Consider the following 17,694-nt stretch of genomic DNA (forward strand, 5'->3'; position numbering starts at 1 on the left):
TGTGATAAGCTTTGTGGTCTCAAGCTGGCTCTTCAGTTGCTTTTTGGGCTTGTAGGCAATATTATAAACTAGTTATTTTACAAATAGTATGAATACATTTAGCTTCCTGATTTCCCACCCTTTCATATGAAATTACATAGTTCTCTCTTCCGAGAGATCCTTTATTTCAGAGGCATGTCATCAAACTAGTCTGGTCAGGTGTCAGCTGAAATGGTGCCAAAATAGAGAAACGGTCCTGTTAATGTTTACCAATAGAAATCTATTAATTATTATGTCTTAAAATATACAAAGCCTACCAAATTACTGACTAAAATCAGATACCACAACTATTGCTGATGATCCGCTGCTGAGATTTTATTATAGTCTTACTCTGAATTTATGCATAGCTATTGATCTGGATAGAGAATTTGAAGAGCTTGTTATTGTTCTGAGTATTGTTTCAAATGAGTGTGAATGTCTGTCTGAAAGAGTCATCCACATATCTGTGGTGAAAATTCCTGCTAACACCATTTTTTAGGTGCGGTAATGATTCACTGTGCGAAAGTCGGGTAGAGTGATTGTCTGTATCCCTTGGCAACTGGAAACAAAATGTCTCTGTTCTTGTCTGGTGGCCTTCAGGAATATCTCTGAGAAGTCATTTGTTTTCACAAGGCAGTCACACAACATTAGAAGCCCACTCCCACCCTTTCTTCATAAAGAATTCTTCATAAAGCATGAACAAGATGTAGATCCTCAGTGTTATTAATCAACAAGTTATTCAAGCTCTATTGATTATAGAGATGTAGGGCAATTACTTTTAGAATTAGTTTCCACCTGGGAATTAATCAGGCATGAAAATACATATGAGGTGTTTTGTGCAAAGTGCTGTTAATATTCAATGTACAGTTGAAATCTGAGGATTTTATCCTCAGAATTTCTCAGATTCCTATAGCAACACGCATATATATATGTGTGTTTTTTTGTTTTTTTTTTTATGTAGTGATAAATTTTATTCTTTACTCTAATTGCTTGGGATAAAGGAAACGAAGATCCCATCTTTCCCAAAACATGCAATAATACAAAACATTTTCTTTAAACATAATATGTCAGATGAGTCATGTATCTTTGTGTAGGTAGCTGATAATCAGTAAGTCAAATGCTTGAAGGCTGGTGTCAAAATAGACATCAAAGACACAGGTTGTTTTTTTTTCCCCCACACTTGTTTTTCAGCAATCACACCCTATTCTCTTTTCTTCCAGCATTGAGCAATTGATGCTATTTTTAGAAATTCTTCTGGTAATAATCAGTCAGGAGGCTTTAAGCTGAGTTGTTAAGAGTACAGTGCTGTTAGCTGGAGAATTTTGTGATGATGTATGGAAGGCTTTGACATTTTGAAATTTCCAGTTTTCCTATTTTGCTTTATAAATACAGAATGTGAGAGAAAAAATCAGGGTTTATCTGGAAGATAAAGCCTGGTAATAATTTGCATTTACAGAGCAATAGATTTTCTTCAATTTTAAAATAGCGTTTAATTAAATTTTATACTTGTGACTGTGAAAAGAGTAGCATGTTATTCCAAAATGTGTTGTATAGCATGTATGTCCATGTCCTAGCTTCCTGTGCCATAGCTCCCTGCACAGACAATCCATGGGGAGAAGCCAGATCAGAGCTTAGGAACTGGCTCATTTTGGCACAAAGGTTTATTTTGCTTTGCTTATACAAATGTTCTAAGATGAACTGTAAATGCTTGCACCCCAGATAGAGATTTGGAATAGTGAAAAAAGGAGAAAGGCCCTCTTTTCTTGAAAAGTATTAAAATGATTGTGAGAGTTGATGCTTTGATCCTTTTTCTACTATAAACCACTAATTGGCTTTAGTCATAGATAAGACTGCAGAAATGATCATACTGCTTAAAAATAGAAAATGAAGTTACCAACATTATTTTGATGGTCACATGCTTTTTTTTATTTTTTTGCTAACTTAATGTTTCTTTTGCTTCTTCTGTTGTTATTGGTATAATAGATTAGACTCTTTGAATTGTGATTCTTTGTATCTGTTTACTACTTCAGGCAGCCGTTGTACATGACTCTCGCTGCAGGCTGTACCCTTCATCTGCTTAAAATGGCTTGCAAAACAGGGGCATAAATCACTTATATCTGTGACCACTGGGTGTAAATCACAGCTGCGTAAATCTGTTAAGGCCCATGCTTGTCTTGTTGAAGATTTGGAATTTTGTGGAAGCCTATGTTCAAGGAAAAATCTCCTTTTCTGCAACAAAGTTGCTTCTGAATGTTTGCACTGGAAATTATCAGCAGTTAGTGAGAGAATGTAGCCTCATGGCTACCTCTTAAAATGCAGTTTTACATAAAAATTGTTAAGTACAAAGACCAGATGCCAAATTCTCTGATTTTGCATAATAGTCTGTATGAGCTTTTTGTGTGAGCACTTCAGTTGATTCTCATAATTTGACCTTAACAAATGTATTCCAAGTTTAGAGTAATAATGTCTGTGCTGTAAAAGATGAGGCTAATTACCAAACATGATATTTTTGAATGAAAATCAACAGCTTATGTATTCTGAGTCAATAAATGACCCTTCAGATACCTTTCCCATTTATTTGGCTTTTATTGGTTCTTGAACTTAATAGGGTTACTCCTGTGATTGTGCAGCTTTTCTGAATAATTGAAAACACATCAGGTACCCTTCCTAAAAGGTAGATCGAACATAGAATTTAGCAGTCATAATTGCTAGGCTCTGCAAATTAGCAACTGATTACCTTAGTGAGAATTTTTAAGTCCAGATCTATGTATTTTGGGGAAAAAATAAATACCAACAAAACCAAACAAAATGGAAACTAAACAAAAACAACAACAACAAAAAACAAGCCTTAACTGGCAGGCAAAGTGGATACTGCACAGAGATCTACTCATCTGTGTTTTGTGGTTAGTCTCAGTTGTGGATTCTATTCCTGTATGTCACATGATTCACAGCTTATCAATTCCATTAAGTTTACTTCATTGCAATTGACATTAGATCAATTAGGATTCAAGGATTGTGTTATTTTTACTTTTTAAAATTCTGTTGTACATTAATGCAAATTGATGCAATGATATTTTCAGGACAAGCAGGGAATTGGATAATAATGAATTATTAGATTGCTTCTGACTTTTTCTCTTCAGACCTGCCATTTAGAATATCAACAAATAAATGACATGACTTTTCCACACTGCTGGTGGGGCTGTGTGTCTCTGAGCAAGCTTTGGCTATAACAAGAGTTAAAACTGCTTCCAGGCACCTGTCCAGTACCCTTCTGATACAGAAAACAGCTAGACTTTTTACTGCCAAAGTACCAGTGTAACCTAGTGAAAGAAATTGAGTTATTCTAGAAAAGACTGAACCCTGACAGGAGAGTTTTCTTCTGATCAACCGTGGTCAACTTCCAGACTCTTTGCAACATCCTAGTGTTGCAATGTGAGTGAGGTATGTTTAAAAAAAAAAAAAAAAAAAAATTCACCAGGAACTTTTAAAAAGCTGTCATGTCTGCTGCCTGAAACTGAACTTTTGGTTTAAAAAAAAAAAAAAAAAAAAAAAAAAAAAAAAAAAAAAAAAAAATCCCAGCATGTGGCCATTAATTTAAAGATATCATAAAATAGGCATTGGTGATATTGATTTTCAACAATATTTCTTGTGATACAAATATCTCACAAATGCATTTTTGTCCATGCAGCATATGTGCTATAAGTTTAATCTATTTGATTTGTTCAGTTCATGTGTTCTAGTGCAAACTCATCGCTAGAACATTACTGTCAGCTCTTGCAGCATGTAACATCCTTTCCAAGATTGCCCTCTGTGTGCCCCTGATGAGGACAAATCAAAATCTGACATGTTGGCTCTTGCTTTGTGCTGTTTCAAATTGCCAGAGAAGCCTGTTGATAGAGCCTGATGTTAAGCACTTGTGGAATGTGTCAGATGAGGAAATTTGGTTTCTTTTGTGCTCGGGTTTGGGGTCAGCTGTTCCCAAATCCTTCTATTTAGTTTTTGGAGGTCGCTCAGAACTTTTTCAGGCCTTTGATCTCATCTTGTTTAGAAAGGAGATGATTTACTGTTTGCACTTAAGCCATGACAGCTTCATTTTTTTAAGGGACTTTGGAAAGGGAACATTACAAAATTCTGAGAAATCCGGGTTATTTTGTTTCCTGGATCTTGCTTATTTTCATGTTCATTACAGTTATCAAGCAGCCTTACAAGTTTTGCAAGTTGTAGATTCTGTACACAAAAATCTCATTGATGTTTCTGATATGGTTTTTATGAATTTCATGGAGGTCAGCTGTTTGGTTCTGCACCATCCTGAAGCACTCTGGAATCCTTTCAGAATGTCCCACTGTCTTTAGCATTCTTCATCCACAGATCTGTTTTGGACAATAGTAAAGCAAATAATCATGGAAAGATCTACTGCTGACGGAAGCACCTTTCCATTTTGAGTTATAAACCCTTAGCACAAAAGGAGTCTTTAATTTATTTTCACACTAGCCAAATGCAGATTCTACACGCTTCCTATGTCCAGCAATGTGGATTCTCATCTCTGAGTTTATGATTTAGGAAGTTGCTGCCTCCTTGCTGTCCATGAAATAACAGCTGGAGAAATGGGATCATGGACATGTGGAGCTGAAAAGATACATTTCTACTTTCTTGGGATATGCCAAATGAACGTTATGGTTCTTGTAATCTGGATTGCAGTGTTTTCCAGTTGCACAAGGGAGGTGAAAGACCATTTTAAATACAGCCAACTTTTTCCAAAGTCTAATTGTTTAGCAGTCCTCCTGTGACAAGGGACTTCTTGTGTGTCATGATGAAAGTGTCACATCAAAGTTACAGTTTGACTTTGCCTTCCAGAGCATCCCCCAGAAGAGCTTTCATTAGCCAGTTTCACATTTAAAGAATAGGTGCTTTATTCAAGTGTCAGACATAGTAGATTTGGGATTGCCAAAGATAAATGCAGTGGCTGCTAATATATGGCATTAGTGCCAGTGGAATACATGCTATCGCAAGTGTTCTTCACCAAGAGGTTATGCACTGTGCCTTCCAAGAAGGTGTCCCTAACTTGGTTGAGGAAGAGGAGTGTGGCTTCCCATCTCTTATGGCTCTCTACAGTGTCTTTTCCTTTCTCTTCTCCTTCTCTTTTCATCTCCTCATTAGACTTTTTGGAAGAATATATATGTTTGTAAAAGTTGGATCTCAGGTTTTTTTTTTGTTTTAATCTTTTTTCTTATAAATGGCTCAATAGCTATCCTTAAGGATGAGGGACTTGTGCAATGTTGTTTCCCTGTGGCTATGTGTCTGCTTTAGGATGCAGAAACAATGCAGTGTACAGGCTTTGAGGTACAAAGCTGCTGTTGATGTATCTTCATCCAAAATTAGGGTGTGGTCTTGCAGGAGTGAGCACTGTGGGTGTGCTGTGCTCAGCCTTTGCTACTGCAGCATTTCATGCACATTTTAATAGTAGTGATAATGCAAATACAACTCTTTGCACATGCTAATTTATTGGTACTAACCACATTGAGATTAAATGTACATAATTAAACTCTTTATCGTTCTACTAGTCAGCATGATGGTAGCAAGGTTCGTGAAAAGAAGTTACTCATTTTCAGTAATTTGTAATGTTCTTTTTTTGTGTGAAATATAGTTCAAATATTCATGCACCTGTGGAATGTTCCATTTATTAGCCTCTGACTCATCTCTATTCTCTTGGCATGTGTTTAATTGTCCTGACTTTTTTTTAGAAGTTCTTGGACTTCTTGAAAAAAGCTTCTTTTCCAAGACAAATATCTTTCAAACTCTGACCCACAGGTAAAAACTGTTCTAACAATGAAAAAAGGAAGCCAGTCACAGTCCAGCTGAAAAACAAGAGAGTATGAGTAGGGAGATTAAAGCTATGTTTTTCACTGAACTGTGCTGGCCCTGAGGTTGGCAAGAACTGCTCTGAGAAGCAGAATCTGGGTGCTGCTTGAACTCAACCTCTCATTAAATGAAATAAATGAGTTGAAGGATGAGCACGTTTCCATTTCAGCAGCTCCAAACCCACTCTGGCTTGGGCTTCTGACACAAGCCATGCTCAAGGCAGCATCTTGCAGGTTCCACATGTACTAGTGGGGTTATAGTCATGGGTGTCTCATGTAAATGGCTTGTATCTTCTGAATAATTCCTGCTGTAAAGGAGTTCCCTTTACTATTGCCCATTAGGCCTTGGAAATCCCTAGACATCATCAGAAATACTTAAGGGATATGTAACGTTCCCACTGAATGTCAGTGGTGTATCCTGTTTCTCTGATCCTCTGCTGAGTGTACCCATCTTTTCATCATCTCTGACTTCATCTGCCTCATAATGCTTAGTCCTGATTTCAGATGGGACCAAGTTCATTGTCTTCATAGAAGAAAACTTCTTTACCCAAAGAAGTTGTGGGTGCCTCATCCCTGGCAGTGTTTAAGGCCAGATTGAATGGGGCCCTGGGCAGTGGATGGCAGTGGGGTCTTGATCTAGTGGTTGGCAGCCCTGCTCACAGCAGTAGGCTTGGAGTTCCATGATCTTTGTGGTTCCACCCACCCTAAGCATAATTCTGTGGTTCATAGTGTCTGCTATGGTGCTCTATTTTGGTTTTAGTAGGAAAAAAAACAAATGTACTGGTAACACACCAATTTTTAGTTGTTGCTGAGCAGTGCTGTACAGAGCCAGGGACATTTCAGTCTCTCAGCTTCTGGTGCTGCCCTGCCAGTAAGGGGGGCTAAGGAAGCACAGGGAGCTGGGAGGAGACAGAGTAAGGACAGCTGACCTAAACTGGCCAAAGAGATATTAAATGGATATTACATGCCATATGGCATCATGTGAAATTGATAAAACTGAGGGGATTGGCCATGGGGGTGGCTGCTGCTCTGAGCATCAGTACATTATCATAATTGATGATATTTTTCTATTCATTTGTGTGTGTGTGTGTGTGTGTGTTAAGAAACAGTTTTAATTTCAACCCATGAGTTCTGTTGTTTTTTCCCCGATTCTCTCTCCCATCCCACTGGGAGGACGGGGAGTGAATGAATAACTGTGACACTGAGCTACTGCTACTGGATTAGAGCACAGCACACCCCCGTGAAAGCATTTTACAGTGTGACTTTAAAACTGGGTGTGTAATTTTTACATAGCCTGAGCCCAGAATGGTGGGGAAAGGTGAAGATTTATGTGAAGTAATATAGGTAGTTGAAAATTGCAATGTTCTCAGTTAAATGCTTGTGTTTCGGTGCCACAACAAACAAAGCAAGTGCGTCTGAAAAGCTCTTTGCATTTTATTGTAGTTTAATGAATGTGAAAGGTATGTTCAATTTTTCTTCCTGGTTTCCCTATTAATGTTGTAGGGCAGGAAGAAATTATGCTCTTTTGTATTCCTGGATATAATGTAAATGAAAAATGAATATTTTATTGCTAATGGCTTTATAAAATGCTCTTCAGATCTCCCAGCAAGTTTAATATATAACACCACTGCTAAACAAAAAAATATGAAAGCAAAATGCAGAGCCAAGGTTCTGAAAATAACAGTAACACAATGCCTAAGCACTAGTACAGGCAACGTCAAACCCACCATCCCACTGCAAGTTGCTTCAGTTTCTTAAGCAACATGCTGTGATTTCCCCAAAGCGTACTGAGTTTGGTGCTGGGAAGCTGTGCTGTGTGGTGATTCCCCTGACAATTTTCTGACTTGAGGTATTTGAGCGGACTGATTGTATCTTTCTTGTAGTAAACCAGTTATATGGCTGTTAGAACACAGCAGTTGCATAGACATTCAGTCACTTTTGTGTGTTTATACATATACACACATCTACATGTATGTGTTTATTAGCCTGTATTTATGGGTTGAGAGAGATGAGCATAGGGCAAGGGACAGAAGAATAGAGAAGGTGTGAAGACTTTTTAATTTGGATTGGGACAAAATAGGAGTAGTGGTAGTGATGGATGCAGGAGTGGGAAGTACTATGAAGATAAGCCACTGTGCAAGACAATACTGGTGGGAAGAAAAGCAGGTATTGGAGCTGAAAGGGGAATAATAGCTAGTGCAGCTGGAAAGACTTTGGAGATCTGACTGCAGAAGGAGTAATTTCCATTGAAGCTTTTTCCATTGTGGGAGTTTAATGTCTCATTGTGCCTTTCCCTTTTTATTCTTTCTCTTAAGAATTACAGCTGCTGTCAGAAGGTAGAAGCTCAATGTCCCGCATATTTGCAGAATCAAACAATATTTGTTGTACTTTGACGAACACATCCTTGGAAGCTGCTGATGAACCAAAAAGCAGGCTCAGCATGCTTCATAACTGTGTCAGTGGTAATCAGTAATCCTGTATTTGAAGAGCAGAGGGATTGCCTCATAATATACAGACCTTCAGAAGACACTAGAGAACTTCTCTGTTAAAAACACTGTGATTCAAATAACATGGCAAAACTTACTTGCTAAACATTCACCTTAAATTTCTACAAAATCATACAAATGAAGACTTCTAAGCACAGAAGCACACTTCAAATTGTGAAATGTCATTTGGTTCTTTTCTTGCAGTGAGAAAAACTCTCTCTGCCTTGTTCTAGCAGTGGACAAGTACAGATATTTGTTTCCTTTAAAATTTTGCTGGGGAATTCAAGACAGTTTTGAGAATGAAGCATCTAATCTAAATAAGTTAAAATACTCTGTCAGAAGAGGTTCCATACTGAAATTGTAAAAACTCTTTTGAGAACTGATGATGAAGTGAGAATAATTGCAGTCACAACATTTAGCAAGTGCAAAGTGGCTTGTTAAAACCTCAGTGAAATTCATAGCAATTCAGGGAAGCTGGTTCTTTTTAAAGAGAGAGAAAGAAAAATAAAACATAACCTTGTATTAAAAACACCAGTGTGAAAGTCGGGCAATTTTGTGCTTCATGCTTGCAAATTAAAATTAAGGTGGAAAACAATTGGACTGCAAATTATTAATGAAACTCAAGCTGACTTAATTTAAATTCAGATTTAGGAAGTAAGGTTTATTAACATTATGAAACATTATCTTAATTCACATGAAAACAATGTCTGGCAGGGAAACTGTAGGCAGAAGACAACACTGTTGAAACTGATATCATATATCCATAGATGTTCAGAGATTTACTGAACAATAAAGCTTGTCTAGAGTTTTGGAATTAGTGCATGAGAAAATATATGTATTTTAAAAAATATCAACTACAAACATTTTTTATTTTTTTTTAACTGGAGGATTCACGCCTTTATGTTTTAGACTAAAAAGATGTTACACGGGCTGAAAGAGGAACATCAGCATATTTCAGAGCTTCATAGAAAGCATTTAATTGTATTCATATGTGAACATATGAAACGTTTTGCTGAACTTGGTACCTAAATACATGTCTGGGTTCAGTAGTGCTGATCTGCAGTCACTTCAGAGGAGCCTACAGAACAGCTTTTTTTCAGAAGTGTTCGTTTCCTAGCTTATAAAGGCAGTTATTTACTCATATCCGTAGCATATAAATGTATATCCTGTGTGTGATTTTATTCTCTTTAATGTAACTGTAGTGCATCTATTCAAACTCTTTGTCTGGCGGTGTAGTGACAGGAAAAAGAGTAATGGTATTAAACTGATAGAGCATACCTTTATATTAGATATAAGGAAGAAATTCTTCTCTAAGAGAGTGGTGAGATGCTGGCACAGGTTGCCCGGTGAAAATGTGGATGCTCTGTCCCTGGAAGTGTTCAAGGCCAGGTTAGATGGGCCCTGGGCAACCTGATTTAGTGGTTGACAACCCTGCTCATAGCAGAGCGGTTGAAACTGGGTGGACTTAAAGATGCATTCTAATCCAAGACATTCTGTGATTCTATGATCTGCTCCATTACGTTTTCAACTTGTATCTCTGTCCTGGTATGATATGACACATTAATAATGCGGAACATGCATGAATAGAGTATCAGAAAGAGATGATTCTTTCACTAGATTCGGTCCTTCTCAGTTTAATTAATCAATTACTTCTTTTATAATCATTTTGCATGGAAGGGTAGAAAAATGATGAGTCTGAATGTCAAGAAGTAGTAAGAACCTGGGAAAGCCCCAGGCTTGGATATTTTGCTGATACCCTCTTCTTTTAGAGGATGCAGAGAGTTCCTTCTAGATTCAGGCTATAGATATAACATGGGAGTATCTGTTCTCTTAGTGCTGTAATCCAGGTTTTGGAGAGAAAATGTCTGTAGGACTGGAATAATAAAAAAAAAAAAAGTTGCTGAAGCTTGTGTATTAAACAGCCTTCGTATTTCCTGCAAAATTGAATGCAGTTTGAGGGAAAAAAATGCTCGTAGTTGAACCTGAAGGATCTCCTGTAAAGAAACAAAATAGGCAGCCTGTAGTTTAAAAATCTCTGGAGAGTACTTGGTTTTCTCAATTGTCTGCTGAAAGATCACAAAAACTTGTTATATGGTATTATTATGGAAGATATACAATAGCACAGTTTCAAGGCTGGATAGTATAGTCAATGAAGTAGGAAAGAAACAATAGAAACCGGGAGGGGTACAATTTTGCTCAAGGAAATCAGTTTTCCACTTTGTCATCAACAATACGTTTGTGTCTATGAAAACAACCATCTGTTTTTTGTTTGTAAAAGAATATGACTTGAGTTACTTTTAATATGATATGTAGTAACAATCCCAATTGATGCAGCTGCACTCACTGATGATACTACGGAACATGTCACAAAGATGTTAACCCTAAAATCATCATCCGTGTTACTTTCAAAAATACATTTCACTTGCAAATAGAAGTCAATGGTATGTTTAGATATTAACTAGGTGCAGTTTTTCTGTTTAGGAAAATAAATGTGTTCCTTCCCTATGAATTAATGAACAGGTAATTGGACCCTTCTTCTCTAAGCTCTAGGTGCTGGGAAGTAATCTGTCCAAGGAAACCTGTGTTTCTATTAGCTAGGAGTGTCTGTGGAGGAAAGCAAGGAAAACAAAATGACAGGATGAGTAATGAAAAATAAAGATGGAAATAAAGAGAACAAATGAGGGTATATTTGTTAATATATAGCTATTAATTATGTAGTGATCTTTTTGTTGTTGTTATTATGTAAAAATATTTTGTTTCTAAAAACAGACTTATTTTTTCCACTTTGTTTACTCAATACTAAGCCAGCAACTCTCCAATTTTTGACCCTGCTTTAGAGCCTTAGTTCATTTTAGCATTCTATTTTGTTTACAAATTGTACATGTTTAAGTTGACGTTCTCCTGCTATCAACCAGGTAATATATATGTTAGGTATTTTCATTTCCTCTTCTTTTAGCAATTGAAAAGCATGATAACTATTTTTCCCCGGTACTTTGGTATCCTTATAGCTCTGTATTTAATATAGGGAACATGGAGATAACTAAGTGAAATGTAAATATTTTGAGTAAATTAAATGTAAATTAAACTATGTGAAAATTTAATCTGAGTTTAAACTATTTAATTAACATACAAAATATCACTTTCAATGTGTTTGTCTAGTATTGCTGAGAACTCCGGATCTTCTAAAATAAACAGTACTAGTTATACAAATTCTGTTAAGTGACAATTCAGCATCTTAAATGAGGTAATATTTCCCACTAACATTTCACAGCTCAGTTGATTAGCTTTGCCTAGGTGGTAAGACAAATTGTTCCAAATCTATCTGCCTGTATCCAAAATGCTGGTTGATGGTTGAACCACTAAGAGCTTGTTTGTTTCCCTATGTCTCACTTCCTGGTACAAAAAGTTGCAAAAAGTAGTATCAGCTGTCGTTTATGGTTCTCCCTTGCTATGGGAACTAAGATAACACGGGACAGACGCAAGACCCATACAGAGCTATGGGAGCAGCTATGTACACTGGTAGGCAATGTGCCAGCCAAACATCTGAAAACAACAGTCAAATACCTCAGTTGATAACTGCAAGTGGTAGTAATCAGTTAGAATAATTGACTATAGCTACTAACAAAAGACATGTGAAATACAATTACAAGCAACCGTCCACATGGTATTCAAATATGATAGGAAGTAAACTTAGACACATTTTAAGTAAGTGCTTCCATTCTTTGTCGTTGAGTGAGATGGGAAGTATGGGGGAAAATCCATCAAACATGGAGGAGGATGAAAGTTGAAAGCTTATTTCATGTGCCTGATGCTTTTTCTTACCAAAACTGATTTTGTTTGTAGTAATTTTATTTGCATTAAGTGTACGTATCAGTAAAAGCTCTTAATGATGTTAAGTAACTTGGAAAGGGCAGATATCACAGCAGTCCAAAAGCATAGGGGGGAGCAATGCGTGCTCTGGATGAATAACTAGAGCTCTTGGACTTGTGAATTCCTGATTCCTGTCTTTGTTTTTAACAGCTTTGTCTAGCTTTAAGCAAACCGCTTCACCTTCTTTTTATCACTGTTCTTGATAGAACAGGATGATAATATTTAAGCACAATATTTCATAAAGATACTGCGCAGATCCGTTAATGAATCCATTTACAGGCCTTTGATTACCTTCAGTATATCAAAATGTCACTGCTGAGCTTGCTGACTGTACTTATTTCAGTTCTCAGTTGTACTCAGCTTCTAGATTATAAAGTTGTGGCGTAACTCATGATACAACTAAAACTATCACCCCAGAAGTAACATCAATATTCATCTACTACTCCTTAGAAAAAGCTATAAAGTACACAGGTTGACTTTTCTTTTGTTATTATAAAGATTTATTTGCTCTACAGCGGTAATATCCACAGAAAGTTTTCTTCTCTGTCAGTATTAACTTCTTAGATCAATATGTTGTGATACCGATCTCTAGAGAAGTTAATGTCTGCCAACTATCATTGCAGTGTTTACCCTTGTTGAAAAGCAGTTGTAGCAAATTAAATTGGCTTCTGTCTGTGAGTGATATGCATAAATTTTATGATACAATTAACTAAGGCTGATACATAAGCCTCTTGCTAGAGAAGATCAAATTAAATACAGGGCTCTGTAATGGGAAAAGTCCCAGTTTACAAGTGAGGTGAATCTGTTCTCATTTAAAGAACAGTGTCTGAAGGCTCAAAGACCAATGATTTTAAAGGAGTATGGCTTTAACAATGTGTCTTTGTATATTCTTCAACTGCTGTATTGCTGGAAAAAACTGTTTGCATTCTCTAATTTGCCATTAGACATTTTATGTTGACATACAGGATTATGTTTTGTTTCTCTTCTATTTGTGCATACCTATCTCAAAACATCAAGCTTACCACTACTTCAAAGCAGATCTGTGAAGACCCTTCCTTCTCTTTCATCCAGCTGAAATGGATTCTGTCCACAAGAGGGTTCTGATCTTCAGTCACCAAGTAGCACATACATAAGGGAAATGTTTGTTTTCTGAAATTTATTTTCTTCCTTTCGTTCGCGTTATTCTAAAGAAAATTCCTGATAATTACTTTCTTTAAAACATTTGTCTTCAAATAAAAATGATTACCACAGCCCAGGAGCAACTTTCTTCTACCTGTTCATTTTGCAGTGAGGATGATATATATTTAGGCTGATCAGTTGTAGAAATTGAAAAAAAAAAAAAATTGAACATTAATGGTTGAGATTGTAGAATAGCTACTGGCAGAATTCTGCTGATATCCATTTGCTGCTTTTTAACACCCTGCTCAAAAAAAAAAAAAAAAAAAAAAAGGTAAAAAACTTCAAGCACTTAAACCTACTCAAAATCCTTTTTTTTTCCTTTTTTTTTTTTTTCTTTTCTTTCCACATAGGCAAGACAGTACTTTTTAAACAATTATACTCACAAAATATCTGAATTGCTTGATATTCGGATATCTTTTGTGTAGAGAATGGATTTTAGATGTTTAAAGCTTTGCAACATTCTGTGCTCTTCAGGGTACTTGGATTGTGATACTGTCTCACTCAATTCTTTGCTATAACAAACTGTTTTAATGACAATTAATTTAATTAATTTATACTGCAGAGAAGCTTTTCTGCTGCTTTTCTTTTGTTGGAGAAAAAATTGCTAGAGTTGCTGGAGGGGCTGCTGAGGGTATGTATGCATGAATAGTTGCAGTCAGACCTAGTCACTTGTGCCAGTGTTCCAGTCTGGCAAGACTCAAAACTGTCCGGAAGCCATACAGTCATCATGCCCATAATATTGTCCCCTGTCTTGTTACAGTTTTGTTAGTCCAGGCACGGTGCTATGTCAGTATGCTGTCCAGACAAGGGCTGTCTCCTGTCCATTTTGCAGGAGGAGCTGATGTTCTGCTAAGGCCAACGTGGGGATGTGCCCTGGGAAGTCTTGTCAAAACAACCTCAGCATTCTCAAGGTTGTTTGGTCTTTCTTGGGTTTTTAGCTACTGCTGAAGAATTTGCAGCTCATGCAGTGTGCAGGGGGGTCAATCTGCATTGCTGATTTTGATACTGAGACAGTTTCAGTGTTGGACTGTCTTCCCATTCACTTGTAATTGAAAATTAGGGTGTATGATTTGGTTTGGAAAGCAGTTGCTTAGTTTATTTTTTTTTTCAGTACTGTGTTAAACACAAACTGTCTACCTTTAAGACAGAGCATTCTCAAAGAGGAGTTCTCTAGTTTTGACTTTACTTTGGATTTAATCTAAAAGAGCTCTTCTTCCCTTCTGTTTAACAAATAGTTTCAGTCATTTTCCTTGATGAGCAATGGCAGGAGCCTAACTGTTAGTATTTGTAACTGTACTGAAAAGAAAGTGGTGAATGTGGTAAAGATATTGGCTTTCTGACACAGTACAGTTTCTCTTATTCCCCAACAAGCTCTCTGTGTTGCATGGATAATAAACTGCCTATTTCTTTCTCTCTCTCCTTCGTAAATAATCACTGTGTCATCCTCTTTCCTTCTTTACTTACATTCCCTTTATTCAAGAAGCAGCTGTTGTCTTTTCTTTCAGATATGGTATAACATACGTATTTATTTAAACTCAATGATTTTCTCAATAAGTATCAATTCTGAATTGTCTGATATCAGTTATGACATAGGAATTTTGTAACAAGGTTTTCTTTTTTTTTTTTTTTTTTTTCTTTTCCTACCTGGCTGAATAAAATCCAGTACCTACATTTATATATATATAATATATATCATATATATACATATATAATATATGTATATTCATACGTTAGTGAAACTTAATGGGGTCCAGCAATATTCTTTACTTTCAGATCTTGTGCCTATCAAATGGGTCCCATCATAGTGATGTGAAAACATATACCTGATTAGTTAATTGCGTAAGATAAATTTATTAAATCGTGGCACTCATGGACTTGTTTCTCTAGAAGTATTACGCATTCTAGTATTCTTCAGAAAAATTTTGTATCATATTTGCATTTTCTTAAAGATTTTGTTCTTCCGTCATTGTTACCATTACAAATGAAAAAGAGTCCCCATGCTCCTCTTTTACATGACTTATCTATTCAAATGAGAACTATGTCAATAGCCTTAAAAAGACTGGATTTTTGCATCGGTCTATTAGTCATTTTGCCTGGATACATTTACTGACTTCATTATTAATTTTGCTGTTCACTCTTTAGTTTCATCTACTAGTGCTCAATCGTAACATATACTAACTCATGGGAAAGGGATCTTTTTAAAACATTAATTCAGATGCTTTTCTGCAGTATGTTTTCATATTAGTTTTGCCTTCTAATTTCAATATCTGACCATCAAATCAATAATTTATATATTGTTGTCTGTTCTGTGTGAGATTTTATTTTAATTTTCATCTTGCATGGACGGTTGGACTAGATGATCTTGTAGGTCCTTTCAAAATTTGTGATTCCATGATTCCATGATTATTCTTTGTAGATGTGATACAGTTACATGTTTGTGCATGTGTTTCAGTCTTTGAATGAGGATTTTGTTCAAAATAAAAAAATAAATACTCGTTGTGAAACACTCTTTTACTAATTAGTGATCAGTATTGTATAGATGGCAGCTGCTTTCTCAATCTAATTCTGTTGAATTTTAAGTATAGTTTTTGAGCTCTTTCTTCCCCAAAATACTAAGAGAGATTTGTAAAACTTGATTGCCAATGTGAATTTCTGTGTGTTTTCTTTCAGAGTACAGACATGAGTCCAGCTAGCAGCACCACCTCACTCCCTGTTAGCCCTCTTCCCGAAGAGCCGTTATTTTTTAAGGTATAGTTAATTCATTCTTCTATAAATACTGTATATGTATTTTGGCTTCTGATGTATTGTGAAGTGCTGTTACTACTGCTTCCTTTCCTTTAAATTACTGCAATGTCAGCAGATGGTCTTATATAACACAATACTGTGCAGATTTTAAGAAGTAACTATAATAAAACATTCTTAGTTTTTGAGAGGGCTACTCTTTCAATAACAGAAGAGACTGGAACTATGAACTGTTATTTAAGAAAAAAAGGAATATGTTTTAATATATCTCATCTGCTACTGATTTTTTTCTGATATATGCATGCATGTATGTCTGTATATCTCTGAATGAGATCCTCTCCGATTGCCCAGGAATTCAGAATAGTGCTGTCACTGCAGGCCAAGAGGGTATCATTGCCAATTGTTGGCTGAGACAAGGAGGAGACGCATGTGTTCATTGCCATTGTCTCAACTGTGTGACACCAAATTAAGGCTGAGGAAATAGAATTAATGAAATATCATAATTTTTGATTTGAACCTATTCTGCACATGTCACCAATGCAGGAAATAGCAGCCTCTCTCATACTTGCCCAATTCCATTTTAAAAAAAAAAATGGTTTTCTCTTTTTTTGTGAACTGTCTCACTTGCACTGTCCTGTTAAAATCCTGCTTCCAATTTCAGTGCCAGCTCAGCTTCCTGTATCTCTTTTCATAGTTTCACTCCCGTCTTTTTTGCCTTATTTTTTCATGTCTGTAGAAAAGTTGTACCCTAATGTTCATAACCAGCTATCTAGTCAGCAAATTCCTCTTACTGGAATGGTGCAGCTTTCTCTGTGGTTTCATCAGTGGAAGTACACGTGCATCTTCATGGTCAACTCTTTTCTGGTGTTTAATGCTTTCAAGACCCTTAGCTCTCTGTCAGATCTGACTGAAATGGAGCAATATTTTGCCAAGATAATGGAGTGTGTACTATCTTTCCCCCCCCCCCCCCCCCCCCCCCCCCCCCCCGGGAAATCACATGAAATGCAAATGGAAGCATTCTGAAAATTAAAAGGCAAATCTTGTAGTTATCATTTCTCCCTCTGCCTGGGGAAAGAGTAAAATATGTCTTCGAGAAGCAAGGGACTTTTCAGCTAAGATACAAGGTGTAGAAATCTGGCATGAATTAGTGAAATCCTCAGCTGAAATAAGTGCACTGATCTGTTTGCATCAAGAAAGCTCTGACACAGTGCCTTTATTTGGTTTTAAAGGAAATCATGCTTGCATAGCTGAAAATGAGCTACAAATGGCTTATTTGAAGTGGAAAAGTTATTTCAATAAAAAAAATTAAGGTACTTGTTCATATTAAGAGCCCTTTGTATTTTGCATTAGAAAATTGTACAAGAAACCAATGAAGGAATACATTTTGCTATGAAATTCAAATGATTTGAAATCAAATACATCGCACAGCAAATTCTCTTAAGTATAATTAAAAATAGAATAAAATGTAACAGTTTATGTCATTAATTCCTGACTCATTCCAAGAGAGAGCAATATTGTTCCAGAAATTATGTGAATGATTG

The 17,694-nt window shown here is 36.3% G+C and overlaps 1 protein-coding gene across 15 annotated transcripts in view; it reads left to right on the top strand.

Moving 5' to 3' along the window:
• The window catches only part of CCSER1 (coiled-coil serine rich protein 1), a 620,464-nt gene that overhangs the window by 296,566 nt on the left and 306,204 nt on the right, over positions 1 to 17,694 (top strand). For all 15 annotated transcript variants that reach the window (XR_007376361.1, XM_048941935.1, XM_048941933.1 and 12 more), the window contains one exon: positions 16,082 to 16,159. Coding sequence is in view for 14 of the 15 variants with exons in the window: in XM_048941935.1 (XP_048797892.1) it covers positions 16,082 to 16,159 (78 nt within the window). In the remaining variant the exon portion in view is untranslated. The remainder of the gene's footprint in view (positions 1 to 16,081; positions 16,160 to 17,694) is intronic.

Source organism: Lagopus muta, chromosome 4 (assembly GCF_023343835.1).
Source record: "Lagopus muta isolate bLagMut1 chromosome 4, bLagMut1 primary, whole genome shotgun sequence".
Taxonomy (NCBI): domain Eukaryota; kingdom Metazoa; phylum Chordata; class Aves; order Galliformes; family Phasianidae; genus Lagopus; species Lagopus muta.